Raw genomic sequence first — 27158 nt, forward strand, 5'->3', positions numbered from 1 at the left:
TAAAAAAATAAAATAAAAAAAGGAATAGGAGGTTGATACTGACAAATCCAGCAGGCCTGCTGAGTAAGGAGCAGACTGAGAAGAATCTGATCAGAATGTGGTGGGTAACCCAGAGACAGACGTTCCTATAGAGTGATGGGGCAGAAGCCAGATTAGATTGGGCGGTGGAAATAGCAAATGTTGACAACTCTTTATAGTAATTTGGCTGTAAGTGGGAGGAAAAAGATAGGGTCGTACCAACAAGGAAATTATGTTGAAGAAATGGAAGAAACTGGATCATGTGAAATGCTACTGGCAGGGCCATGATGCTGGAAAAGCCAAGACACCACATGGTATGGACGCAGTGGTCACGCGTTCAGACTCTGGAGTCAAGCTGCTGGGGATCAGATCCAGGTCCTGGCTCTGCCACTTGCCAGCTGTCTGGGTTTTACCATCTTTGGTACGGAGTGATGGTTATAACAGACCCTACCCCATAGAGCACCCATGAAGATTAAATAAATTAATGAATGCAAAGTGCTTAATGCAGTGCATAGCACCCAGGAAGCACTCAGTAGAGGAAATTATGATAGTTATCATTACTACAAAAGCGGGGGGGGGGGGGGGGGAAATGCAGGTGACGATCCCTAGGGAAATGGGAGGTGATGGTGAGGTCTACTCCTGTGCTGTGACCATGGTATTGCTGGCTAAAGTGAAGAAGCCCCTGGAAAGGACTGGTCAAGGAACTGGACAACCAGGCCGTGGGTGACTTGTCCATGTAGCTGATAAGGCCCTCGGGATGGTAGCAGGGCAGCGGTGGAGAGGAAGACTATGAGGCAGGCACCCAAGTCAAGAGAATGAGGCCAAGGGACTGGATGCCGGTTGAAGAAAGTGACAGGGAAATAGAGGGTGACACAGCTTCACAGGCAATTCAAATGAGGAGCCAGGAGCCACATCTGGATACAACTCTGGCATCAAGAGGAATTTAGGAGAAGGAGCTGCCTCCCATCACAAGGGCTGCAGGAAGGTGGTTGGTGTCCTTAGGGATGGGAGGCAGTCAGGTGCTGTGAACAGCTGGAGGGTATGAAAAGTTTGCTTGTCAAGGACCGTGACAACCTGGCTTTTTATTCACACACTATCCTCAGACCCAAGTGCAGGGCCTGGTTGGTAGTAGATGCTCAAAAATATTTGCTGGATTGATGAGTGGGTGGGCAGATGGGTGAGTGCACGGGTGGCAGATGGATGGATGAGTGAGTGGGTGTGATGGATAGATAGATGGGTGGATGGATGGATGAATGGGTGAAGAGATGAGTGAGTGGATAGACAGATGGATGGGTGGATGGAGGGTTGAGTAATAGGAGCAATGGAAAGAAGAGTGAGAAAGTGGGCTATGGGGGTGGGTGAATACATAAACGATTTTAATAATTGGACATTCCATAAAACATAGGACAGCCTGGGCGGTCAAAGAGGTGATAGAGATAATACATGAGGCTTTGTCCCAGAAGTCTAGACCACTCATAAAAACAGCTATAACCAGAAGGAGGGCGCAAAAGCCACTATCCTTCTGCTCCCTGGTGCCCCTCAACCCGAAGGCTTATCTGTGCACAGAAGCCCCCTGGGTCTAGGCTGGAGGGGCAGAGGGCAGGGGACTAAGAGGGCACTGGTTACCTCTAAGGCCCTCTCTTCTCTCGCAGGTTCCAGGCCGGGCACCCAGAAAGCAGGGGAGAATGCAGACCCCAGTCATCACTGAAGCTATGGACCTGCTTTCACCTCTCTCTTGCCTTAAACAGGTCATTTGACTTCTCCTGGCCACTTTTCCCGGCAAGATTTTCAGGAAAACTGCCCTGTCTTCTTCCTTCCACCTGCCCATCCCAGGGCTTTCGGGACATGAACCAGCTGACTGGATCCAGCACCTTACGGAAGGGAGCCCATCATCAAGACAGTGCCTGGCCTGGCCTGGGGACTCTCTGCTTTATCAGCTGCCCCCACCCCATCGGCCAGCCACAAGGTTGCAGGGGGACAGGCTTCCTCCAACCAAGATAAGCATCTGAGCTTTATCTCACCTCAGACTCTGATCCCACCACCACCACCACCAGGACCATTCCCCCACCCCAGCCACACCATGGCAGGCCAGGCCCGGAGAGCAGAGCTAAGTCCTCCTGGCTAGCCAACCATAAGCAGGGGGAGTGGGGAGGTCTTCCCTTTTGCCCACCCAAAGCTAGAATTCTGCTTCCTTCCCTAGAGGCAGGCCTCAAGAGAGCATCTGGGCAGCCATCCCAGCCCCTTGGCAGCTCGGGGCCCGCTTTTCGCCCTCAAGCATTCAGCATCGATTATGTCCTAATTGATTCATCTCTCATTTGGGGGCACCAATCAAAGGCAGAAAATCCTGCCAATCTGAGCACTAGGGAAGCAGCAGAATGCAGTGCTGGCTGCCAGTAGTTGGAAGAGACTCCTCCAGACCGATTGGCTGGTAACCTGATGGCCACTGGGGACCCCAGGCCTGAAGAACCAAGTCCAACATTCAAGTTGTTCAGGACCCATTCACGGATACTTCCTCCATGCCAGAGCCCATGCTGAGTACTGGGGCCACAGACCCAGTCTCTGCCTTCACAGAGCACGTGGGAGCCCAAGCAAGCAGCACCTAACCCACCCCAGGAAATCCAGGGAGGCTTCACAAAGGAGGTGACATTCAGCTGGGTTTTAAAGAATGAAAAGGATTTCTTCAGACACATACATAAGGAGAAGGGCATTCCAAGCAGAGGGAACGGTGTGGGAAAGGCCTGGAGCCATGAAAAAAGAGCACATGATTGGACAGTCACAGGAAATGGGATGGCTGGGGTGTCAGCCCCGTGCGGGGCAGAAGAAGGTTGGGAAAAGGAGGAAGGAGAGATGAGGCTCCAGCATCAAGGAGGATTAGGAGCTGGTTGCGAAGGGCCTCCCAGCCCTGAGAAAGATTGAGAACGTTATCCAGTGGGCAGAGAGGAGCCAATGGAGGGCTTTCAGTTGGACAGTGACGATGCTGGGACTTGTACTTTGGAGGAAGCCCTCCAGCTGAGTATAGCAGTCAGTATCCCAGGAACAAAGCCAGGGAGACCAGGGGGAGGATGCTGCCATTGTCCTAAAGGGCACCGATGCTGGCCTGACTCCTGCAATGGCAGGGAGGTGGGAGAGAAAAGGCAGAACCCACAGGGAGGGGCGAGAGGTGGACGTGGGCTATAGAGGGCAGCGAGGCGCGCAGGCCGAGCCCAGGTCCCTGGATGCCATTCACTGGGACAGAAAAGCAGGTTTTCAGGAGAAAACATGGAAGAGCTCAGTGAAGGCCATGTTTAGATTGGGGTATCTGTGGAGTATCAAGGGGGAGATGGGGATCTGAGAAGCAGGACTGAAAGGTGCTGCCCAGAGTCGTGCGGGGTTAATGTCATCTCTGAGTGTAGAATACAGGCCTGGCCCTACCCCCACCCCACCATTCCCAGGCCTGTGCTTCCTCCTGCTACTTCTTTTATAGCCTCCATACACATGCTTTCCATCCCAGCCTCCATGCCTTTGCTCTGGCTATTCCCCTGCCCAGAATACCCTGCCCTCCTCTGTACAAACCCCACCCTCAAGTTCCAGCTGGAGTCCCACCTCAACCCAGGGGTTGGAGTAAAGATCCAGGGCCAGAGGTGAGGGGGTATGAAAGAGAGGGGGTGAATGTGGCAGAGAAAGTGCAGGGATCTGATTTAGAGCCCAGCCCTGCTGCGAGCTGGCTGTGTGACATGAGATAGGTCACGTTCTCTCTCTCTGAGCCTCAGTTTCCTACCCTTTCAGAGGAGAATAAGGAAAGGCCCTTGTCCCCAGGGAGCTCACAGTCTAGAAAGGGCCATAAGGTAAAACATGACCAGTGACTTTAGAGGTGTATCTAATGCCTTGAATATGCACATAAGGAAAAAGGTTATAGAGAAAGAGTTAGTGGTGTTTTCTCTGAGCCTTGAAAATGGATGGCATTTCAATGAGTAGAGACGGAGGCAGAAGACAGCACTCCAGGCAGAAAGAATGACCTGAGCAAAGGCTAGGAGGTAGAAAGTTCAGGGTGTGTTCAAGGAAGAAGGAGTGTCCAGATTCTGGTTTCTGAGTCAACAGCTCAGGGGCTTTTTGTAAGCGGGCAGCCCGAGCCCAGCAGCCTCCAGTAAACACCTGTTTGCACAATCGAGGTCACACACAGGGACATGTTTGCACAATGACCTGTTTGCACAATCTCGGCCGACTGCTCTATTCCAGCCAAACCAGCCCCTGGCTGATGGACGAGCACAGCCGCCACTTCCGGACATTCACCCGGCCCCTACCAGGGCCCCCCTGGAACTGATAGCCCCTAGACTCACCCAGCAACCCCACACATCACAGGCAATAATAGAAACAGGAACGGCCCGACCCTCAGTCGGGCTGCCGAGAATGGGGTTCCCTCCCCAGGGCTCCCTGACTGGGGTTCCCAGGCCACAGAGGACACTGTCCAATAGAGGAGGGGGTGGGGGCAGGATAACTGAAGGAGGAAGTATCCAGAAAGCAGACACTGAGTACGCGTGGAAGGGATGACTCCACATCCGTCTCAGGCTTTTCACTTCACCAGAGTAAACATTTATTGAGCATTTACTATGTGCCTGGCTCTGTTCCACAAGACTCACATGAGTTATTTCTCCGATTTCTCTCAAGAATCCCATGAAGCAGATACTATTATTATCATCATCTGAAAGATGATGAAACTGAGGCTCAGAGAGAGTAAACAACTTGCCCAAGGTCACACAGCTAGTAAGAGGCAAACCCAAGCAGTCTGACTCCTCACCCCTGCTCTTAACCTCTCTAAACTCTAATGCCTCACCTCTATAGAAAGTTCTTCCTTAAGCCTAACTTTTGTTTCAGCTGCTGCAGCTCCATTTCCTCGTACAGGTCCTCAGTGGAGAATAGGAACACAGATGAGATCAGTAAAATCTTGTTCTGACATATTCAACTATGCAGGGGAGAAAAAAAGAAAGGAATTTTTTGTTGCACATTACTGTATGCTGGTTAACGTGCGGGGCTGCACACCTCCCGTAGCTCATTTCATCCTCAGAGGACTCCTGGGAGGAGCTATTATCTCTGTGGCAGATAAGGGAACTGAGGCTTGGAGAGGGTAAACAACTTCTCCAAGTTTCCGCAGTCCAGCAGATATGCACCTGAGAATCCTCTGTGGGGCCTGCACTGTGCTGAGGCTGGAGGCAGAGATGAAAACATGGCTTCTGCCCTCAAGGGGTTCACAGTCCAATGAAGGACGCAGACAGCCAATAGCCCACTGCAGTATTATGGGATTACAGAGCAGGAAGGGAACCTGACCCAGCAGGAGAGATGCTCAGCGCAGGCTGGAAGTCCAAGCTGCATCAGAGGCAGGGTTCAGCCAGGTGGAGGTGACAGGATTAGCGAGAGCAAACAGAGGTGTTCCAGGGCCTGAGGCAGGCAGGGAATACAAGCAAATTCTACATGATTAGAGCATGAAGGGGTACGTCTGGGGAAGTGGAGGCAGATAAGGCAGGAGAAGGAGGTGGACCAGATGGGTATCTTGATTGTCCAGTTAAGGAGTTAGGATGGGACGAAGGAACTCTGGAAAAGGGGGACCCCATGGTCAGACGTGGGGAGGCGGGAAAGCTGACAGAGGGGCGGGAGAGAGCCCAGAGCAGGAGCCCAGCAGGCAGGCTGGTGGTACATCCAGGTGAGGGAGGGGGAGACCTAACGAGGACAGGGAAAGAAGATGGATTTCAGGGTCGTTGACAAGACAGAGCTCCATCAAGGCAGAAACGAAAGCTACTTTTGCATATCATTGTGCACCTGCACCTGCTCTAGGACCATGTTTGCTGAGTGATGAACGGAAGGCCCATTCTCCTTCATTCACAACAGATTGGACGTGGGCATGTAGAGAAGGGGGTGTGAGGAATGACTCCTGGGCCCCTGGTTGGGTGACTTGGGGGAGTGGGGGTGGTTTTGTAATTTACCAAGATGAGGCATGTGGGGTCTGGGGACAAGTTTGGTGAAATGGAGAAAGATTCATCCAGTCAATCAGCCATTCAACAATTAAGTATTGAATGCTCACTCTGAGACAGGCAGGGTTGTAGACACTGCAGATAACATTTTGAAGAAAACTGGCTAAAAGCCTTGCCCTGATGAAGCTTCCATTCTAGTGGGCATTGAGGTGGGGGCAGCCAAAGTCAGAAGGGGTGTGGCGGAAAAGAGAGCTAAGGAGTTGTGGGGGAGAGGTTGCAGATTTTTTAAAGGGTGGTCAGAGAAGGCCTTGATAAGAAGGTGACATTTGAGCAAAGACCTGAAGAAGGTGAGGGAGTGGTCTATGACGTTATTTGGAGGGAGGGGGAGGAATTCAGGCAGAAGAAACAGCCAGTGCAAAGGCCCTGAGGCGGGAGAAAGCCGGAACATGTTCAAGAAACAACAAGAAAAACAGAATAGCTGAAGAAGAACAGCAAGAGGGAGAATAATAGGAGAGAAATGAGGGAGGGAATGAGGGGCCTCAGGTTGAATAGGAACTTGTAGATCGTTGAAAGGGCTTCGACTTTGACTCTGAGTGAGATAGGAGCCATTAGGGTTTGGGCAGAGGATGACAGAACTGACTTTTGTTTGATCAGTATCACCCTGGCTGCTGAATGAACAGTAGACAGGTGGGGGGACAAGGATGAATGGAAGTAGCAGACCAGGGAGGTGGCCATTGTAATGATCTAGGTTTAAGTGATACTTATATTTTCCAACTTTTTATCATGAAAATATCCAGACATAGAGCCAACTTGAACTTTACGGTGAATATCTGTCTACCCAGGATTCTGATTATATTTTGGAAGAAGAGTCAATGAGATTTGCTGAGCATGGGGGGCTTACGGGACATCTCGGGAAAGCTGCCGCAGACAGGCGGGTATTTGATCCAGGATCAGAACTGCAGCCCAGGTCTGCCCCCATCACACCAGACTCAGAAACCCATTGTTTCTAAAAGGATCACATATTATGGATGCTCTGCTCGTCCGTTGGTACCTAACCTTTATTGGGTCATAAATCCAATAAACTATGAACAGCCTGAAACTTCTCCAGAAAAATGCACAGAAAATTATAAACAATTGCAGGAGAATCATGAATATAGACAATGAAAGACATAAAATGTAGTCTATTTCACTCAATCAAAAAAATGTTCAGTTTAGCAGAGCCTTTGTGAGTGAATGTTACTATTTTCCAGGTAGCATATGAAGACCCTAAGCCTCACAGGTCATCCCCCTGTGGTCCCAGAGTCCCCATTTCTCCAGCTGCCTGGCCTACGGGCAATGGTGGAGAATACAGAGTGAAGACAGGGGCAGTGAGGAAGGTGCTGTGTTACCAAATACCCTGTAACCTGGAGGCTGCCCCCTTGAATATTGTGAAGATCAGGGCCCCAGAAAAGAGGCTTAGAGCTGAGTGAACCTTCGACCCAGGGTCTGTCTCTGAGCAATGCTCCCCCAGGGTGAGGGGCATGGGAATGGCGTCCAGGGGTTGGAGCCTGGGCCCTACCAGGCCTCAAAGCTTTGAGGTCAGGAAATCCGGAGGCAGAGGAGGGGGACATCGTTGCCACATCCCCCAGCCCCTTTAAGACCCCCCAAGGCAGGAAGGCTGCCTTGGCCTCACCAGCTTCCCTCCCAGGCTCCTTCCTGGGAGGAAGGGGCTGCCGGAGCCGCAGCGACAGGGCCAGGGAGGGAAGGAGGCTGGGCAAGTGTTGCAATCCACAGCCCCTGGGCCTGTCAGAGGCCAGGCCATTAACGACAGGGCAGGGGAGAGAGTGGGACGGCGGAGGCTGTTTTCAGGAACTTGCCTGAAGAAGAGAGCAGAGACCACGAAGGCCAGGCGGCGGCGGCCGGCCTGCAGGCTCCAGCGTGAGTAGGGGAGCCCCAGGGAGAGCTGAGCCTTGGCCTTGATGGGGTCCTGGTGTCCCAGTGCCACTCCCCACCCCCAGCTCTGCCAAGTGCCTGTATTCAGGGGGCCTAGGCCTGGGACCATGGTTCCTGCCTTTAGGGTTTGTCCCTTGGAACCAGGAGCCCTGGACAGAGTCTCCTTTCCCAGGGATGCCCCCACTTTTTTGAAAGGGTTGCATCAGGAAAGTCACAAACAGCTGAAAATTTCTTTGGGAACACCAAACCCAGGGAAGGGCATAATTGTTATCCCTCTCGCTGTCTCTGCCTCTCAGAGCCTGTCTGTGTCCATCTCTGTCTATTTTACTCTCCCTTTCTCTTTCCCCCTCAGCCCTCTCTGGCTTGCCTGGGCTCTGTGCCTCTCTGACTCACGTTTCCCTCTGTCTCTTGAATCTTAAACCCTCTTGGGTATCTCTTGCTTCTCAGCCTCCGGGTGCCTTGGTCTCTGTGTCAGCACCCTTGTCTCTTGGGCTCTTTTCTCTCCCCGTCTGTCTGTCTGTCAGTATCTCCCCTACTTCAATTTTTATCTCCGTGTCTCTCCATCATATCGGTCAGTTTGTGTACTTCACTTTCTTACTCTTTCTGCCTTCTTTCTCTTTCTCTGGAAGGTCCTCTCCCTCTATTCATGTCCAGCTCCCTCCTCCCATGGAAAAAATTTACAATAGAAAGAAGAGGAGAGAGAGGGTGTGAACTGGAGAAGGGAGAGCGAAGGGAGAAGGTTGAGTGGAGGAAAAGGAGAGGGAAAGAAGCAAAAAGAGGGGTGCGACACAGTGAGTCCAGGGGACAGCGCGGTGTGCTGGGACTCAGAAAGAGTCAGGAGAGCCCAGCAGAGATGGCTGGAGAGAAGGGGAGACTGAGGGGCCAAGGAGCTGGAAGTAGGGGACCCAGAAATGGGGCCTTGAGACTGTGCAGCATGACAGACAAAAGCCGGGTGGCAGCCCGAGGAGACTGTGACCACACAGCCTGTAGGCGGAGGAGGGATCACTAAGCCATCTTGGGTTCCATGAGGTGGTGTCCTGATTCAAGGCCCATGAAAATAACATGGCTATTGAGTGCTTCTTCCGTGCGGGCTCCGTGCAAAGCACTTTTATCGCAGATCATCCCGTTTCATCCTCACCACAATCCTGAGAAATGGGTGCTGTTGTCATCTCTCTTTCACAGATGGGGACACCAAAGCTCAGAAAGACGAAGTAACTTGCCCAAGGTCACAAAGCTGGTAAGTGGCAGAGATGGGGTTCAGATCAGGTGGTCTGACTCACAGCTGAGCTCCCAACCTCTCTGCATACTGGCCCCCCAAGAGGACATCATGTTCCAACAGGCCCCACATCCCACTCAACTGGGCTGGAGGGCACCCAGGGCTGCCATGGGGGACCAGGTATTGATGCCAAACATGCCAACACCCAATACCCAGCCTGGCTTCTCGAGGTTTGGCGTTTGATAGGAGTCAGTGGTGAAGCGGTCCATCTCTGGACATAGGCTGAGCCTGAAGCTGACCCGTGCTAGGGCAGCAGGCCTGGGAATGATTGAAAGATATAGAGATGGAAACCAGTATCCCAAAATCTGGGCCAAAGAGGCTAAATCTTCCCCAACAAATGTGTGTCTGTGGAGGGGGGGATAATCAAACTGGTATGCTACAGTACGAAGGTTGCCAACCACTGATTGGTAGACTGGGGTGCTCTGAACAATTATGCAAGTTTCTCACTGCACAAAGTTACCTGGCTGAGGGGCAACTGAAGGCTAAAATCTAGCCTATTCTCCAGTTGTCAGGTCCTAGTGTGGGGCTGCATCTGTCCAGAGGAAGGGGTGTTTTCTTCTGATTTGCAAAAAAGTGACTTATAGGCCAGCAGTCACCTGGTATCCTGATACTGTATGTGGATAGACCAGGGGTTTGGGTAAGGCTCTTGCAAGCGGGAACAGCCTTGGATATCGGGGCAATTCTTACTCACACCTCTCTGGGAGAAGTACAGGGCATCTGCTGGGATACCATCTACCTGTATGTGTTCGTGAATGTACATGCAGGCTGGTCAGTGATTCCCACTGACCTGCCACCAAGAGTGTCAGTTAGTGCTGGAGGATTGGTGTCTGGCCCAAGACCCCAACATGAGCAGAGTGGAGGGTTAGGCGGGAAGCCTATCCCAGCAGTAGAAACCTTGTCATACCTCCTGAGCTTGGAACTAATGCTCCCTTCATCCAGGCACTGTCACCATGATTATAAGATGCCTGGCCCCAGAAGGCCTCCAGAGGTCTGTGCCCAGAATTGGGGGGGTATAAGGCCCTTTGAGTAGATCACCTGATATCCTTTCAGCCCGCCTTTCCCTCCAGCCATCACCATGGCAGCCAGCTTCCCACAGGTGTAAGCTGACAGCCCTTTGCCTCAGCTGCTCCGTGGTCCCTTTCTGCCAGGGAGCATCTCTGACACTTTTGGCGTGGCTTACCCAGGAGAGCCTGCCTTGTACTCATGCATGTGCATCCTGAGTGTGCCAGGGGGTTAATACCCCAAGGAACATCCCTTGACCAATGGGGACCAGATATTCTCATCCTCCCTCCCACCTGTTCAAGGGATGAATTGTTTCTTGGGTGGACAGTTCTGAGGTATATCCTACCCAGCTCCTTGAAATATTCCAGCAGGATTGAGTCCCAGTTGTCCATAGAGGAGACCAGCTCGAAGACATGCCTTTGTGTTGGTTTTCCTGTTTCATTCTCCCTACTCCCTCACTCTGTTCCTGGGACCTTCCTGAAATAAACTAGCTGCATACAAGCCCTCATCTCAGGCTCCTCTTTGTGGAAGGAACCCGGCTAAGACAGAAAGAAGCGGGGAGAATGCTATTCCTTGCTGTTCCTTTTCCTGCTGTCTCCTGGAAGGTAAGTATAATAACAACAGTGGCTATCAATTATAGTCACTTCCTATGTACCAGGCACTGTGCAAAGCCCTTGACTTGCATCATTTCGTGTCTTCTTCCCAAAGCCCTGTGCAGTATAGGCTGTTATCTCCATTTCGCAAACAAAGAAACTGAGGCTCACAGAGGTCAAGTACGTAACCTGGCCAGCGCCACACTGTAGCAGAGCAAGCATTAAGCTCAGCTCTGACTCCAAAGCCCATGACCTTAACCATCCCCTTTTGCTTCCAGGTGAACATCACGTTGGCACTATGGCCGGGCCAGGAACCTGGAGCCTGACCAGAGCTGCCCTGATCATCCTGCTACTCCCCAGAAGTGAGTGTGGCCAGGAGTGGGGACGATGTGGGGAGAGGGGAGTTATAGAGAGAGATACTGGGGGTGGGAGAGAGAATCACCTCCCTACACTGCTACACTGCTCCTGCGGTTCCTAAAGAATCCCAAGAGAATCAAGACCAGGCCACAGATGTGGGGTAGCCAGGCTCCCACGCACAGACCTCTGCAGGCAAGCCATGAGGATGGTGAGAGGACCTGGGCTAGTCAGCCTGGAAAAGGCCGGGCAGGCCCAGGTCTTGCCTGCAAATCTCTGCCAGACTATCAGAAGGAACGTCTGAGTGCTGTGCAACTTTCATGGACAGCAAAGGGATCAGGGTGGAAGCCACAAGGAGGCAGGTTTCATCCTGAAATAAGGAAGCCCAGGCAGAGCTCTCTGACTACAGAAACTCTGTCTTGAGAGGTGGAGAGCCTCCCATCTCTGGGGGTATGCAAGTTGAGGCCAGGAGTGACAGCAGGGGTCATACCAATTCTGCGCAGCAGGAGTTGGCAAACTTTGATAGTAATATTCAGGCTTTGCAGGCTATAGATAGTCTCTGTTGCATGTTCTTATTTGGTTTTTGTTTGGTTTGTTTTTAACCCTTCAAAAATATTTTTAAAAAACTTTTTAGCTGGCAGGCCATACAAAAACAGGCCACCCTAGCCCTGCTGTAGAGGACACAGCATCAGGTGGAGTTTTCAAGTAAACAGTTTTGCAAGCTTCCTTCCAGTCTGAAATTCTGAGTCTGTGAAGTAGTAGCAGCCCCATGAACTTGCTCTGTGACCCTGGGCAAATTGCTCCCCTTCCTAGGGCCTCAGCATCCCCATCAGCAAAATGGGCTGAAGAACACCTGAGAGAGGAGAGAAGGCTTGGTGGGCAAAGTGCAGTGCCTACTCCTTTATTCAGTGCATATTCACCATGGGCTACACTGTGCCAGACACTGGGAACACAGTAGCGAGCAAAACGACCAAGGCCTCTGGCCTCATGGAACCTGTGGTCTAGCCGGGGAGTCAAACAAGGAAACAACCACATGACTCCATAAGTATGAATCATAACAGGAGCATTGGGAACGTTCAGGGAGCTTGGCCTGGTCTCGGTGGTCAGGGTCTGGTCTGGTTTCCCACAAGATGCCTCACTGTTAACCAGGTGAAAGAGGGGTGGGAGCGAGGAAAAGAGCACCTCAAAAAGCAACAGCAGGTACAAAGATCCAGAGATTGGAGACAGCATGGCATTTTCAAGGAATAACAAGAAGCCAGAGTGACTGAGGCTGAGAGAGGCTGGTCTGGGCTGGAACGGGGAGGGTTAGGAAGGGGGTGGGCCACAAGGGCTATGAGAAGGATCCAGGTCTTTATCCTAATCATACTCACCTGTCAGGCGCAAATACTCACCTGTCAGGCGCAAATACTCACCTGTCAGGCGCTGTTCTAAGTGCTATACACATGTTATCACATCTAATGCTTCCAGCAACACTAATGTAGGGACTGTTATTATCCCCCCTTTACAGATGAGACATCTGAGGCACAGAAAGTCTCAGTAACACGCCAGGGTCACATAATTAATAAGCCATAGGACCAGGCTCTAAACCTAGGCAGTCTAGCTCCAACGCCCATGCTCTTATCCATCACACCACACTGCCTTTCGGAATGATAACATGCCATTGAAGTGCTGTGATTGAGATGGGGAAACACAATCAGCGTTGAATTCTGAAAAGATTGCTGTGGCTGCAGGGTTCTTATCATTCTAATCGCTGCTTTCGCCAGCCTCGGGGAGGGCCGTGGGAGGGGACTAGCCTCTCTGGTGGTGTGCTGAAGTTGGCTTGCAAGAGCTGACTGTGTACATCTCTTCCCAAGTTCACAATCACACTGGTAGATTGAAACCAGCCGTAGAGGTAGTACTTCACCAGGGAAAGCAGCCCATAGTACAAATCAGGATCTTTTTTTTTTCTGTAAAGCCGGTTGATAAACTTTTACCCACACATCACTGTCTCTATCTCCTCCTCAAGAACCTCTCAGTCCCCATACACACCTCCCCATTCTGGCCCCCATGTCTTGGCAGGGGGTAAGGGGGTAAAGCAAGAAGGTAAGGGCCCTGAGTCTAAGGGTACAAAGGCCTAGCTTATAACCCAGCTCTGCCAGGCAGAGGAGTCACTCATGGCCCATTCTCTTCCATCTCAGGCCTGGAGTGGTGCGGGCACATCAGCAGCTCAACTTCCGTCATCCGCCTGGGGGATGCCATCACCGCCTCCTGCATCATCGACAAGAACTGCAGTCACCAGGGCCCAGAGTCACAGATTCTGTGGAAATTGCAAGCGGAGCTTCAACCCGGGGGGAAGCAGCAGCGCCTGCTGGATGGGACCCTGACATCCACCATCACCTTGCCCCACATCAACAGCACTTCGAGCTATCTCTCCTGCTATCTGCTCTTGGGTGACAACCTGCAGATCATGGACCAGGTCGAGCTGCAGGCAGGCTGTAAGTCCCTGCTGCCATCCATCCGCTCTGCCTCCAGTGCCCACCTGCCAATACTAATAAGAGCTATTCTTCCTTGAGCTCCAGCACAATAAGCACTTCATGGGCACGATATCAGGTCATCTTCCTTACCAGCGGGTAGTGCTATTTAGCCCCATTTTGCAGATGAGAAAACTGAGGCTTGGAGGGGGTGTGAGGCACTGACAGTCACAAATTAATAAGGATGGAGCCAAGATTTATATCAGGCAGTGTGGCTCAAAATCCAGTACAGTGAGTGTTACTCTGTGTGGCTGCTGAGTAAGCCCAACTCCCCAGCCACAGGATGTGTGTCCAGGGAGGGCATTGTCTACCAGCTGGGCTTGCTCAAAGCTTCTCGCCCACCCCAGTCTCAGCCTTCTGCGCAAACTGCTAAGGATGGAGTTTGTGCCAAGCCAATGCATAAGAAAAAAAACAAAGAAAGACCAAGGTTCTTTGGTAAGAATCAATACTAATAGAGCTAACACGTACATGCACTTACTATGAGCCAGGCACTGCTCTGGGCACTTTGCTTATAGTAAGTCATTCAGCCCTCACAATAACGCTGGAGGGTAGGTATATTACCATTACCCCCACTTTACTGATGAGGAACCAGAGCAATCAAGTGACTTCAAGACCACCTGGCTAGTGAATGGCAGAACCACAATGAAAACCCGGACATTACGTTGTCCCCGTCAAAAGGAGCGGAGCTCACGGGGCTGGAGCTCTGTGATGTTTGTCCCTGTATGCCTGTAACTCAGTTTCCCCAAGGGCTGCATAGAGACAGGAGAATAAACAAAGTGACCCCAGAGGGAATGACGCAGAGCAGACAAACAAAAGCAGTTGGTCCCAGTGGGAGCTTTGTGAGTGATCGTACCCAAAGCCCTCACTCTCCCCACCCTATGCACAGACCCTCCCTCCGCACCCCACAACCTGTCCTGCCTCATGAACCTCACAACCAACAGCCTCACCTGCCAGTGGGAGCCAGGACCCAACACTCACCTGTCCACCAACTTCACCCTAAAGAGCTTCAGGTGAGTAAGGGGTCCCCACACGTCCCCGTTCCATTGGGTCCTGGGGTGGGTACATAGGTAGGACTGTGCGGAGGGAGGAGCCAGAGGCAAAGATGGGAGGGGGAAGGGAGCCTTGCTTTCTTCCTCTGCTTGACACCCAAGCCTGGCCTATTGGCAGGAGCCGAGGCAACTGCCAGACCCAAGAGGAAGCCATCCCTGACTGCATACCTAACGACAAGCAGAGCCACTGCTCCATCCCACGCAAACACCTGCAGCTGTACCAGACTATGGGCATCTGGGTACAGGCAGAGAACGCGCTGGGGACCAGTGTGTCCCCTCAGCTGTGCCTTGATCCCATGGACGTTGGTGGGTATCGCTGGATATGGGGGAAGGAAGAGGCCCCCACAATGGGCAGGCCTGGAGAGGCACAGAGAGGGAAACACACACCTAGCAGCAAACAAAAAGACACTGGAAGACCTAGAAATAGAGGGAAAGAAGAGAGACAGACAGAGTGGGATGCAGCTGGGGACAGAACTATGGAGACACAGACACAGAGACTTGGAAGAAACACAGAGGCGAGGAAACACATTCATTCATCTTTCAGCAAACTTTTTAAAGTACCTACTATGTGCTAGGCACTGGTCCAGGTGCTAGGGATATAGCAGTGAACAAGAGAGCAAAAATCCTGCCCTTGGAATGTTACATTCTAGTGGGCCAAATAAATAAAATAGAATGTCAGCTGATGATAAGTGTGATGGGGAAATTAAATCAGGAGAGGGATGAGGCGAGCTGGGGGTGAGGGGATAGTGGCTATTTCAGTAAGGGGGTCAGGGAAGGCCTCACTGAGAAGGTGACATTTGAGAATATCCTTGAAGGAAATGAGGGAGCAAACCTTTAGATATGTGGAGAAAAACATGTTCCAGGGAACAACCAGTGCAAAGGCCCTGGGGCAAGAATATGAAACAGACCTAGAGAGAAACAGATATATATACAGAGACAGACCGGCAGAAACAGGATGACATAGAGATGAAGAGAGAGACACCCCATGGATGGAGACTCAGGGAGAAAAACGGAACCACAGACAGGGAGACAAGAGAGAGCTAAGGCAGGGCCCACTAGGATCGGGTAGAGAAAGGATCTGACAACACCTATCCTTTCAGTGAAACTGGAGCCCCCCACACTGTGGGCCCTGGACCCCAGCCCTGAGATAGCCCCACCCCAACAAGGTTGCCTACTCTTGTGCTGGGAGTCATGGAAGCCAAGCGCATACATAGAACAGAAGTGTGAGCTGCGCCACCAGCCACAGCTTGGAGAAGACAGCTGGGCCCTGGTGAGGTGGAAGGCAACCTCGAGAGCCTGGGGTGGGGATGGCTGAGGGGAGGATAAGTTGAGCTGGCCCTGAAGGGCATAGGAATCCAGGCTCAGAGCCACACACACCACCACCCCACCACCAGGTGGGACCCCTGCCCTCCAGGACCCTCCAGTATGAGCTCTGTGGGCTCCTGCCAGCCACAGCCTACGCCCTGCAGATGCGCTGCATCCGCTGGCCCCTGCCTGGCCACTGGAGCGACTGGAGCCCCAGCCTGGAGCTGACTACCCCACAACAGGGTAAGTGGGTGGTGAAGAGCTGGGAGCAGCCATCAGGACCCAGTCCCACCTCCAGGGCCCTCCCCTGACCGGCACCCTCTCCTCTCACTCCATCCACAGCCCCCATCGTCAAACTGGACACGTGGTGGCGGCAGAGGCAGCTGGACCCCAGGACAGTGGACATACAGCTGTTCTGGAAGGTGACCCCCTCTGAAGGCCATCCCGCTACCCCTGAGACCTCCTCCGACCCACACAGACCCCCAAGAGCTGGGGCTCAGGACTCCACCAGGTCTGGCAGGCTTGGGTGCATCTGTATGTGATTGCACGTACTTGGCATTGTGCCTAGGAAGCTGGGTAGTGCCCTTCTGGACAGACTACAATGCAGGACTCAAAGGGTCGGCTCAGTGAATAGTTAAGTGCCTGCTGCACACACCAACTTGCTTCTTCCTTCCTGCCCTCCTAGGACCTGGCACAGGGAACAGAGAGAAGAGGGCGACAGGAAGCCTGGCTCACAGCCGGGGGGCTCAGTTCCTATGACCCATCCACCTCACCTAGAAGCTCTCCCTGACTCAAGATGAGCCGTGCACCACCTTTATCTTTTTTCTCCTATGCCCACCACAGCCAATGCCCCTGGAGGAAAACAGGGAGCAGATCCAGGGGTACCTGGTCTCCTGGAGACCCTCAGGCCAGGCTGGGCCAGTCCTGCCCCTGTGCAACACCACAGAGCTAACCTGCACCTTCCACTTGCCTTCAGAAGCCTGGGAAGTGGTCCTCGTGGCCTATAACACAGCTGGGACTTCTCATCCCACCCCAGTGGTCTTCCTGGAGTGCAGAGGTAAAGGGGGCTGGCAGTGAATAGAACATGGTGGTTAAGCATGTGCATGTGAATGCTGGACTGCCTGGGTTCAAATCTAGTCCTGACACTTGCTAACAGCATGACCTGGGTAAGTTCCTTAACCTTCCTGGCCTCTGCTTACTCATCTAGCAAATGGGGATGATGCAGTACCTACCTCAAAGGGTTGTTGTGACAACTACATGAGTTAAGACATGTGCCTGGCATAAGATAATGGCTCAATATGTGTTAGCTATTATTCATATCATGAGCCAGAACCAGGTTCACACACACACACACACTCCATTCTGCCAAAAAAGATGGGAGAGAAAGCCCTACATTTTTCCAGCTGGAACACGGTGTCTGAGTTAATTGCTCATTCTCAGGGAATCAGCCACTATCACCCGCAGGTTGCCCTGAACAGGGGTCCTCAACAGGGTGAGACTAACAGTAACAAGAGCTAATATTCCCACTGACTAGCTGTGTGACCTGAGACAAGTTACTTAACCTCTCTGTGTCTGTGTTTTTTCATTGATAAAATGGGGACAGTAATAGTGCTCCCGTCATGGGACTGTTGGCAGCCTCAGTGAATTAATATACACCAAGGACTCTACCTGGCACATACCAAGTGTTAGCTTTTGTCGTTGTCAAGCACTACTCTACAACTAGGCACTACGTTAGGCTTATTCCATGCATCACTTCATTTAATCTGTACCAAGGCCCTATGAGATAGGAAGTGTTATCATTTCCACTTCACAGATGAGGAAACTGAGACTCAGATGTTGACTTGCCCAGGGTCACCTAGAGTGTAAGTAGCAAAGCCAGGATTTGAACCCAGGCTTCTGGCTCCAGGGCCTGCGTTCTTTTCCCCTTCATTCCATCCTGTCTTACTCTGTCTCCAGGCCCACCCCTGGGCAGACTCCATACCATGGCCCTAGACCCTCACAGCCTGTGGGTGGGCTGGGAGCCTCCCAGACCTCAGCCTCGGGGCTATGTGATTGAGTGGAGCCCGGGTACCACCAGCCCCAGCGGCAGCCATAAGACCTGGAAGATGGAGCATAATGGAAGCATTGCAGGGACCCTGCTGCAGGGTGAGGCAGCCTGGGGAATGAGGGGGGAGGGGGTTGCGCAGGGCCAGGAGAGGGGAAAGGAGTGCTTGTCTGACAGTGGGCCAGGGGCAACCTGAACCACCCTAGACAAGCAGATACCCAAGTCTTTCTTGATCCTTCACTGTTCTCACCTAAGATATTCAGGAAGTCCTTCCTATAGTCTAACTGGATCCTCTCTTGCTACAGCCCTGACCCTGTCACATTTCTAGCTCTGTTCCACTTTTTTCCCCTTATCCCCACCAAATGCTCCAAAAAAGAGATTGCAGAGGCTAGCCCTGCAGTGTGAGGCCCAGGTTATCCCTGACTAGAGGTCTGAGGTTAGCCCCTAACCAGAGAGCCTACCCCATTTTCTCTCTACAGAGAACATCAGACCCTTTCAGCTCTACGAGATCATTGTGACCCCCTTGTACCAGGACACCATGGGGCCCTCCGAGCACATCTATGCCTACTCTCAAGAGATGGGTTCGTCAGCCACCACGCCCCTTCTCAGAATCCCCTTCTCTATGTCAAGGCCTGCCTAGGACCCCACAATCAGGACTATAAGAGAACATTTCCTTCTTCCCCTACCTCTGGCCCAAAAAGGGTCCCTCGCAACCCTAAGATTACCCTTGGCTTACACTAGACCGCTGCAGCTGGAAAGAAGTCAGGTGTTGGGGTGATAGAAATTAGGCAGTGAGTTTGGCAGAATTCAGGGAGCAAGTCTGGCAAAAATCAATCAATTGTTCTGACAGAAATCAGGTGTCATGTATAATAGAAAGTAGAGAGAGGGCCTGGCATAAATTCAGACAGTGAGGAGCAGAAATCAAATAGTGAGTCAGACAACATCAGGCCTGGTAGAAATTAGGTCAGGTAGCAAGGCTTTGGCGTCAGAGACCAGGTTCAAATCCTGGCTCGGCCACTTATTAGAAGTAGATGGGATTCAATGTTCCTGAGAAAATGAGGCTTGGGCTCTCTTATATCACCCAGTTCTTGGGTCTGGGGAGCCACAAGGAGTTCCACTGGGCTCTCCACCATGCCCCCTGTCAGCCTTGTAATTCTCTCTTCCCGCAGCCCCTTCCCACGCCCCAGAGCTGCATCTAAAGCACATTGGCAAGACCTGGGCCCAGCTGGAGTGGGTGCCCCAGGCCCCTGAGCTGGGGAAGAGCCCCCTAACCCACTACACCATCTTCTGGACCAACGCTCAAGGCCAGTCCTCCTGTGAGTCTATCCTCAGCACCCCACAGCCCCAGAAGGTCCGGGAGGGGCTGCTCAGCAGCCTTGGAGGGAGCCTCAGCATCCAGGCCCAGGCTGACCATTCTCCTCTACTCCCAGCCACCATCCTGAATGCTTCCTCCCATGGCTTTGTCCTCCATGGTCTGGAGCCTGCCAACTTGTACCATGTCCACCTCATGGCTGCCAACCAGGCAGGGACCACCAACAGTACAAGCCTCACCCTGGTGACCTTGGCCCTAGGTAAGGGGAGAAAGGGGATGGCCAGACAAGGCTGTTGAGAGGCTGCCTCAGCCAAAGGATCTCCATTTTTAGAGTGGACAGGCCTTGCCTGGATCTCCTGGAGCCCAGTCTGAGGGAGGAGACCCAGCCTTGCCCTTGGATCCTAGTCTTAAGGAAGAGGCCCAGCCTTACTCACATGCACTCTAACCTCTTCTGGCTTTCTCCTCACCCCAGATATGTCTGAGCTGCAAATCATCCTGGGCCTGTTCGGCCTCCTGCTCTTGTTCACCTGCCTCTGTGGGGTTGCCCGGTTCTGCTGCAGACCCAGGTGAGTCCTTTTGAGAGAACTGACACCCAGCTACCCCTGCCCACAGGGAACTGCAGGCCCAAATGGGTCACTCTAAGTCCCTCCCAGCCTTCCCAAGCCTCAGGGCCCATGTCTGGGAGTCAGGCGTCCCACCTTCTCCTCTCTGCACGAAGGGACCACCCCTTCATCTATTAGGAATGGGTGGGGAAAAGGATGGAAAGATGGGAAGGCATGCCTGACCCACCTTCACCTGTCCTCTTCTCCAGCAGGAAGAATCCTCTCTGGCCAAGTGTCCCAGACCCAGCCCACAGCAGCCTAAGCTCCTGGGTGCCTACCATCATGGCGGAGGTGAGAACACTGGAGGGAGAGGGAAACAGGGCTGGGGGTGTCGGCCCAGGCTCGAAGTGAAGGAGTGCCCCTCTGAGGATGAGTACTCAGGCCTTCTCATCATTTCCTAGTAAGATCCCTTCCCTTTGGAGTAAAGCAGACCTGAGTTTTAATCCCAGCTCCGCCCATTTCAAAGCTTCAGTCATCCCACTGTGAAATGGGGCTAAGCCCACACAGAATTGTTGGGGAGATTCACTGAGCAAAGTCTGAACAGCAATAACACAAATCATGAACATATGAGATGCTTTGCAGATGTAACCCTTTGAGTTCCAGCAGAAAGCAGCAGAAACGACCCCATACTGTCGCAACTCAGGAAGGGACAGTGGCTGGGGCAGACATCTGAAATGAATCATGCCCTCACCCCATGTCCTTGTGTCCAGGAGGTCTTCCAGCTGCCCAGCCTTTGGGACCCCAGCATGCCACCCATTACCAAGATCACAGTGCTGGAGGAGGAAGAGAAGAAACCAGGGCCCTGGGAGCCCAATGACAGCTCAGGGACCTGTGGCCTGCCCACCCTGGTCCAGGCCTATGTGCTCCAAGGGGACCCAAGAGCACCTTCTATCCAGCCCCAGTTCCAGTCTGGCACCAGCGACCAAGTACTTTACGGGAGGGTGATGGGCAGCCCCACCCACCCAGGGCCAGGGCACTACATCCGCTGTGACTCCACTCAGCCCCTCTTGGGGGGCCTCACCCCCAGCCCCAAGTCTTATGAGAACCTCTGGTTCCAAACCAGCGCAGTGAAGACCCCAGAGCCTCTAGTCCCAAACCAGGAGGATGACTGTGTCTTTGGGCCACTGCTTGACTTCCCCCTCCTGCAGGGGCTCCAGGTCCATGGGATGGAAGGGCTGGGGAGCTTCTAGGGCTTCCTGGGACGCCCCATCTGGGCCCTGCCTCTTGAAAGTCCGGTGCCATCTAGAGAAGAGGAGAGGGTCAGTATGCCCATCACTAAAAACCCACTCTGCCCCAGGAAAGGCAGAAGGCCCCCAGGCTCCCCCTAGCAGCCCTCCCCCATCCCTCCAATCCCCATGGGCTGGCCCTCCCACTTTCAAGGTCACAGAGTGCTTCCTTTAGCCCTGCCCACTGGCCTTTTGTGCTTATTTCCTCCAATTTCAGTCTCTTTAAACTGGTTTATGGTTTGATTTGGTTTTATATTAAGAAACCCTTGAATGTGCCTGAGTCTCAGTTCTTTTTCTTTTCAGGGCCCGGGGGTGGGGGAACCTCTCTGAATTGTACATTTGTTTATTTTTCCTTCATTCATTCATTCAACCAGCCCTCACCTAGCATCTAGGCCCTATGCTGGCAACAGGGACTCAACAATGACTTGGCTCAGTCCATCCTCAAAGAGCTCCCATTCTAGGGGTGGAGACTTGAAAACTGACCACTAGGACACAGTGGCCAGGAGTGACCTGGAGGGAGTCACTGAGTACTGTGGGACCTAGGGACTAGACCTCAGAAAAGAGTAATCTCTGTTAGGGAAATATAATTAAAAACAAAATCTCCTGCTAACCTAGAAAACCTCTCTACAAGGATACAAGAGAAAGAAAAACAGTTTTATTATTGAATGAGCATCAAACCAGAGTGTGATGTGCATCACAGGCAATCAGCTAAAGAGCTTGCAAAGACAGAAAGAAATCTTACCCTTTTATATAGTCAAGTGGATACGACCTATTGCATACATTTCCTCAAGATAAACAATAACTAGTTCTTAAGCGAGATGACTTGACAGCACCATTTGTCACACGGGGTCATCCTAAATTCATCTGGTAAATGGGGTAGTCACCTGTATTTACTAATTGCATTTATCCAAAGGAAAAATAAATTTCTCCTATCTTTCTGAGAGTTAGGTTTGCAACTTGGGGTTAGGCCCAGCTGAAGTTAAACTCCTATCTTCCGCAGAAACTGAGAGATAGGGACACTATCCTCCTTAATGACTTGCATTTCAAAGAGATGGTTCCCAGGTCTTTGAGAAAGACATTCCTGGGTTGTAAAAGAGGCAAGAGGCTTACTTAGCTTTTAAAAACACTTACATACAATTCAAAAGGGCAAAAAGAATTCACAATTACAACTATACTCTTTTCCCTTTTTTGCACCAGGGAGAATTAAAATTTGTTTTTCCTGCTTTTAATTTGTATTTGTCCTTACACTCCTCATTCACAAATATTATCACAGCAACTTTATTGAATGCTCACTACATACCAGGTGCTTCGCACACAACTTCTTCAGTTAATCTGCTAACAGCCCAAAAGGTAGATACTGTTATAACCATTCTCATTTGATGGATGAGTACAGTCTCCCAGAAAGACTGAATGACTTGCCCACAGAATCACAGTAAGTAAATGGCTGAGCTAGGATTCCAGTCCAAAGCTGTCTGATTCCAAAAGTTTGGCGACCTTAACCACCAGGATACAAATCTGTCAGGGAGTAAGCTGAAACCCAGAAGTTCTTACAGTGTGGAAATACTAGGTTCAGGGGAGGTTACGACAGGCCCCAGGGAAGCCCCCCAAAATAACCGGGGTCAGAGTCAGGAACGTAGAGTGGGATTAAGGGCAGGATGCATGCCCGAGAAAAAGTGGCATCTTAGAATGTAAACAGCACCGCGCACCAATAACGCGGCCAAGCAACCACCAAGTCCACATGTCGCCCAACTGTTCACAAGACTCCACTTGATCATCGAGGCCTGCCTTTCGACCCTCTCGGTCCTCCTCGGCTCAGGTCTCGCAGTTGCGCTCGATTGGTCGAGCCTGAGCCATCATGGCGGCGCCCATGTAACTCAGTCCTACCGCGAAGGCGACGGCGGCGCCGCCCGCGGGGGTCAGAAGTCACCATGCTGAGGGCTGCATGGAGAGCGCTGAATTCCATTCGGACCCAGGCGGTGACCCAGGCCCCAGTCCTTGGGCTGCCAGGTGGAGGCTGCGCCCGGCTACCCTCCGACCACTGGGGCCTTCTCTCACCGTCTCGCGGTGAGGAGCTGAGAAACGGGACAGCAGGAGTAGGGAAAGGGTTCGGCGGAGATGGAGGATACAGGAGGACGAGGATAGGGGAGTAGTGCTGCGGCAGGATAAGGGAGAATGTGTGGTGGGTGAGGAAGAAGTGAGACCAGGGGGGACAGATATGGGGCAGCGGGGTGCGTTAGAAACGGGGCGGCGGTTAGGCACAGAGGTGCAAGGACCGTGGAGGAAGAACCATAGAAAGGAATCGAGACTGGACTAGTTAAGGAGATGTCCTCACCCCTCTCTCTTCTGCGTAGGTCTCATTCTCCGGGCCGCCCGCGGATATGCCATCCAGAAACCAGGTAGGAGCTCTTGGGTGGGACTTGGGGCGGAAGAGAGACCACCTGGAAGGCTTGGGGTGGCCAAGGGCACAGAGGCGGCTAGTTAGAGCTGCTAGGTGAGGTGAACCAAAGGTCCTGAACAGAAGACCGTCTCGTCCACCTTGTCACAGAGCTGCAGCGGGGCGAGGAGGGGTGGAGTGGGGGAGCGGGAGAGAACCTTTGGACTGGGTAGGAATGAAAATGAGCTAGCCGGAGAGTGCCTACCCAGGCCCACCTAGTAGACAGCACTTTGTGTCTGCCTTTATGAGATGGAGGGTGCGGTTTTTCCTTCCAAGGCAGTGTATGTCGTGGTAAAGATCTCTCTTACTAGGTAAATGATATTGGGCAAGTTACATCCTCTCTAGTCTCATTCTAAAATGAGTGTAAAAATATCTATTCGAGAGGATTGTTGTTAGGGTTCAGTGATAACACATGAAAAGCATCCTTAGCACTGTGTGCAATAAACTGTAGTATACGTTAGTATTTATTGCTATTAATATTACTTGCACAGAAGAAGAGTACGGTCTGACTGGAGAGGACAAATTAATCTCCCCTCATACCTCTCCCTCACCTCCCAGGGAAGACAGAGATACACATACCAAGGCTGCGGGTTTCCTGGGGTCTGTATTTGGGTCTTACATTTCAATTGTCCTAAAGCTAGGGGTTCCTCCTCAACCCCCTTATTTCATTCATGCAGTTAGCCGGCAAGTGTTTATTGATTGCCTGTTCTATGCTGGGCTATGGACCACGCTGTGGGAGATTGGGGAGTCCAATTCAGTCCATCCACAGAAGGCCCCTTTTATTGGGGATGTGATAACTGTAGAGCCAGACAGGTGCGTGAGAGGTAAAGGTACAGTACAGGGTCTTGGGACAGGCCATCTGCTCCCAGCATGGAATATCAAGGCAGGTGCCCAAAGGGTTTGCAGGGAGAGACTGAGCCCAGGGATAATCCAGTGCCTTGCTTGAGACCCTGGATGTCTCTGACCGAGTTGGTGAGAAGAGCTAAGTCTGGGAGGATGGGCGGCGAGCGTTGACTCTGGGTGTTTTCTATTCCTCCACTTGACAGTTCGGCCCAGCCAAGAAGATGACCCGCCCCCTTCCATGCTGCTCAAAGATTATCAGAACATCCCTGGAATTGAGAAGTAAGCAGGAAGAAATCTCTTTGGTGAGGCAGAGGACCCCGGGAGGATTGGCGAGGAGAGGGGGAAGACAGTGGCTTCGAGGCCTGGCCTGCTATATCTGAAGCTTGAATATAGAATGGGGTAAAGAACTAGAATCCCAGGTATGGTGAGGGTGAGTGGGCAGCAGGGACAGATAGAGCTTATGGGGTTCAATTGCATGCTTTTTGGTGTCCTGGTAAGGACCCTATACCATTAGATACCAAGGCAACATGCTTCAATAGTGTCCCCATTTTATATATTATCAAACTGCCCAATGTCATCCTAAGAGGCAGAGCTAGGATTTGAATTCCAGGTAAAAGGACACCAAAACCAGGACCCTTTTGCTCAGCCCGTCTTACATCATGGTTGCTGGACAGTCCCTCTAGTTACTCCCACAGTGTGAGTTAAGAAAGAAACAACGATTATAGAATTGAAGTAAGTGTATTAAGACTGATTGAACCGTATTCTAACTAAAATGGAAATCCTCCCTTTGCTCCCCTGTGACAAGCCTGGAACACTCAAGCTGACAGCTTCAGTTTTCTTTAGTTATCATGTCATTCCATGTTCTCAGCCCAGCAGATCAGATCCATGCTGACTTTTCTTTCCTGGGAAATGGCTCCCAACCTCCAGAGAGACTCATTTGCTGTTAAAGAAATTTTTAATCATCCTTGCTTTTCAAGCTAAAATGAAAGCAGCATTGCTTCCCTTTCCCCTTCTATCCCCACATCTGTCTCTCATTGCTATGGTTTTTCTACAGGGTTGACGATGTTGTGAAAAAGCTCTTGTCTTTGGAAATGGCCAACCGGGTGAGTGGCCTGTGCCAAACCTTGGCCTCCCTCAGGCCTCTCCTCTGGGACTCCCTCCTACCCTGGTAACAGCTCCCATCCCATGCTGTGTCACAGCACTTATACCAATGTCATTCTGTGTCCACTTGACAGTACCCCCAGACTGAACATCTCAAGGGCAGGAACAGTCTTGTTTCCCCATTGTACCACTAGCACCTGATGAATAAGGATCTGATGCCTAAATGAATGAGCAAGTTTTGGGGACATTCATCCAACAAGCCAGTAGCATTGGCCTTCGGCTCACCTAGATGTGAATAGCCATGTGATTGGCCAGAGGCCATGTCCTGGTAGCAGAGTGAAGTCAGGCCCTGAGCCTTATGGCCTATGACTGCAGCGATGGCCTTGGAGGTATGAGGGCTAGTTCTTAAGGGGTGGCAGACTTCACAGATTCTCTCTCTATCTTCAACAGAAGGAGAAGCTAAAAGTCAAGCAAGAGCAGTTGATGAAGAAGGTCGTGGCAAACCCTGAGGACACCAGCTCCCTGGAGGCTCGAAGTTAGTCAGGGGGCCCTCGGGGAGTGGGAGTGCAGGGAAGTCTGCTAGCTGGTACTTGATCCAGGGCCCTCATCTGCAAGTACACTAGGGATTACATGTGACTTGTTAAAGGGAGGAACAGGAAAGACCAAGGGCAATGAAAGCTGCTGGCCTTTGTATCCTGAGCTGTGTGATGCTGGAGTCGGTGCCTAGGTCCTGCCTCATATCTCTGTGAGCTCAGGCAAGGTTCCTCTGGAACCAAAGCTCTATGTCTCTCTCCACTCTGCAGTTAAGGTGTTGTGAAGGGACCATGTGGTCAGAGCCAGAGATCCCACTGCACTGTCTGCAGTGCTCCCAGAACCCAATGTGTGTAAGGGAAGGGCCTGCCATAGTTACAGCCTCTCCTTGGGGCCACCTTCTGCTTTTGCCTTTGCCCCCATCTTTGCAATATAGGCAGGAATCAAACAAGAGGATACCTGAAGGAACGCTATTCTGGAGCTTTAGGAGATGAGTGGGAGTTGAGAATTCTGAAAACTCATTAGTGAAAACTAATGAGAGTGGCAGCTGGAAAGGGAGAGGCAAGGAGCAGGCCCTTGACAATTGGGGAATCTTATTACATTGGCTAGGACCTCCAGGCCAGTGGACCGTCTATTGGCTAGGACCTTAACCATAGTGGCAGGCATCTTAGACTAATTCCTGAATTTCACAGCAATGCTCTAAAGTTTTACGATTCAGGACGCTGTTTGCTATGGTTTGGGGATAATATCTGTATAAGATTAAGGAGCTTCCCCTTCCTTAGGCTTTGCTTTCTAAAGGAAAGATAATGCAAAGCCTTTTCAGATCTTGAAATGTAGAGTGCTTCGGGAGTTACAGAGAGCGGTACAAGAGCCTTGGTGATTGTTATTCCTTGAGGTCTTAATACATAACCCAGGCCCGGGCCCTTCCTTCCTCTGTGCCTGGCTCTCATCCTCTGTGGTTTGTGGTTTCAGTTGTTGCCTTGACTGTCAAGATCCGCAATTATGAAGAACACATGCAGAAACATCGAAAGGTAAGCCTTGAGCATTGCTCACAGCTAAACACCAGCAGCCAGGGCAGAGGAGT

The 27158-nt window shown here is 51.8% G+C and overlaps 2 protein-coding genes across 11 annotated transcripts in view; both read left to right on the forward strand.

Moving 5' to 3' along the window:
• The first annotated feature begins 7653 nt into the window (after positions 1-7653).
• Positions 7654-21440, forward strand: CSF3R (colony stimulating factor 3 receptor). Of its 9 annotated transcripts, none has more exons than XM_019657049.1 (19): positions 7654-7877; positions 9075-9129; positions 10539-10775; positions 10879-10943; positions 11042-11125; positions 13295-13591; positions 14514-14637; positions 14795-14982; positions 15777-15946; positions 16071-16224; positions 16324-16403; positions 16825-17038; positions 17938-18126; positions 18505-18606; positions 19195-19341; positions 19456-19596; positions 19810-19903; positions 20152-20230; positions 20650-21440. In XM_019657049.1, exons 5-19 carry the CDS (start codon positions 11062-11064, stop codon positions 21127-21129), a joined length of 2523 nt encoding a protein of 840 aa, XP_019512594.1. In that variant the 5' UTR covers positions 7654-7877; positions 9075-9129; positions 10539-10775; positions 10879-10943; positions 11042-11061; the 3' UTR covers positions 21130-21440. The 9 variants fall into 9 exon arrangements, with proteins under 9 accessions (XP_019512594.1, XP_019512529.1, XP_019512542.1 ...); XM_019656984.1 differs by having other exon boundaries at positions 7655-7877; positions 20149-20230; XM_019656997.1 differs by having other exon boundaries at positions 7655-7877; positions 10542-10775; positions 20149-20230.
• A 1543-nt stretch (positions 21441-22983) lies between these two features.
• MRPS15 (mitochondrial ribosomal protein S15) overlaps positions 22984-27158 on the forward strand; it is a 6126-nt gene continuing 1951 nt past the window's right edge. The window contains exons 1-6 of one of the 2 annotated variants that reach the window (XM_019658392.1): positions 22984-23229; positions 23517-23561; positions 24646-24721; positions 25497-25545; positions 25994-26078; positions 27047-27105. In XM_019658392.1, coding sequence (XP_019513937.1) covers positions 23094-23229; positions 23517-23561; positions 24646-24721; positions 25497-25545; positions 25994-26078; positions 27047-27105 — 450 coding nt within the window. In that variant the 5' untranslated portion in view covers positions 22984-23093. Of the gene's footprint in view, positions 23230-23261; positions 23345-23516; positions 23562-24645; positions 24722-25496; positions 25546-25993; positions 26079-27046; positions 27106-27158 lie in introns of those variants that run through there. The other variant, XM_019658402.1, reaches the window with a different exon arrangement.

This window comes from Hipposideros armiger, unplaced genomic scaffold, assembly GCF_001890085.2.
Source record: "Hipposideros armiger isolate ML-2016 unplaced genomic scaffold, ASM189008v1 scaffold_10, whole genome shotgun sequence".
Taxonomy (NCBI): Eukaryota; Metazoa; Chordata; class Mammalia; order Chiroptera; family Hipposideridae; genus Hipposideros; species Hipposideros armiger.

Coding starts and splice junctions, on each gene's coding strand:
- CSF3R (XM_019656984.1), top strand. CDS start 11,062: ATGGCCGGGCCAGGAACCTGGAGCCTGACCAGAGCTGCCCTGATCATC. Junction 14,983..15,776: donor CCTTGATCCCATGGACGTTG/GTGGGTATCGCT, acceptor CTATCCTTTCAG/TGAAACTGGAGCCCCCCACA. Junction 18,127..18,504: donor TGCAGGGACCCTGCTGCAGG/GTGAGGCAGCCT, acceptor TTCTCTCTACAG/AGAACATCAGACCCTTTCAG.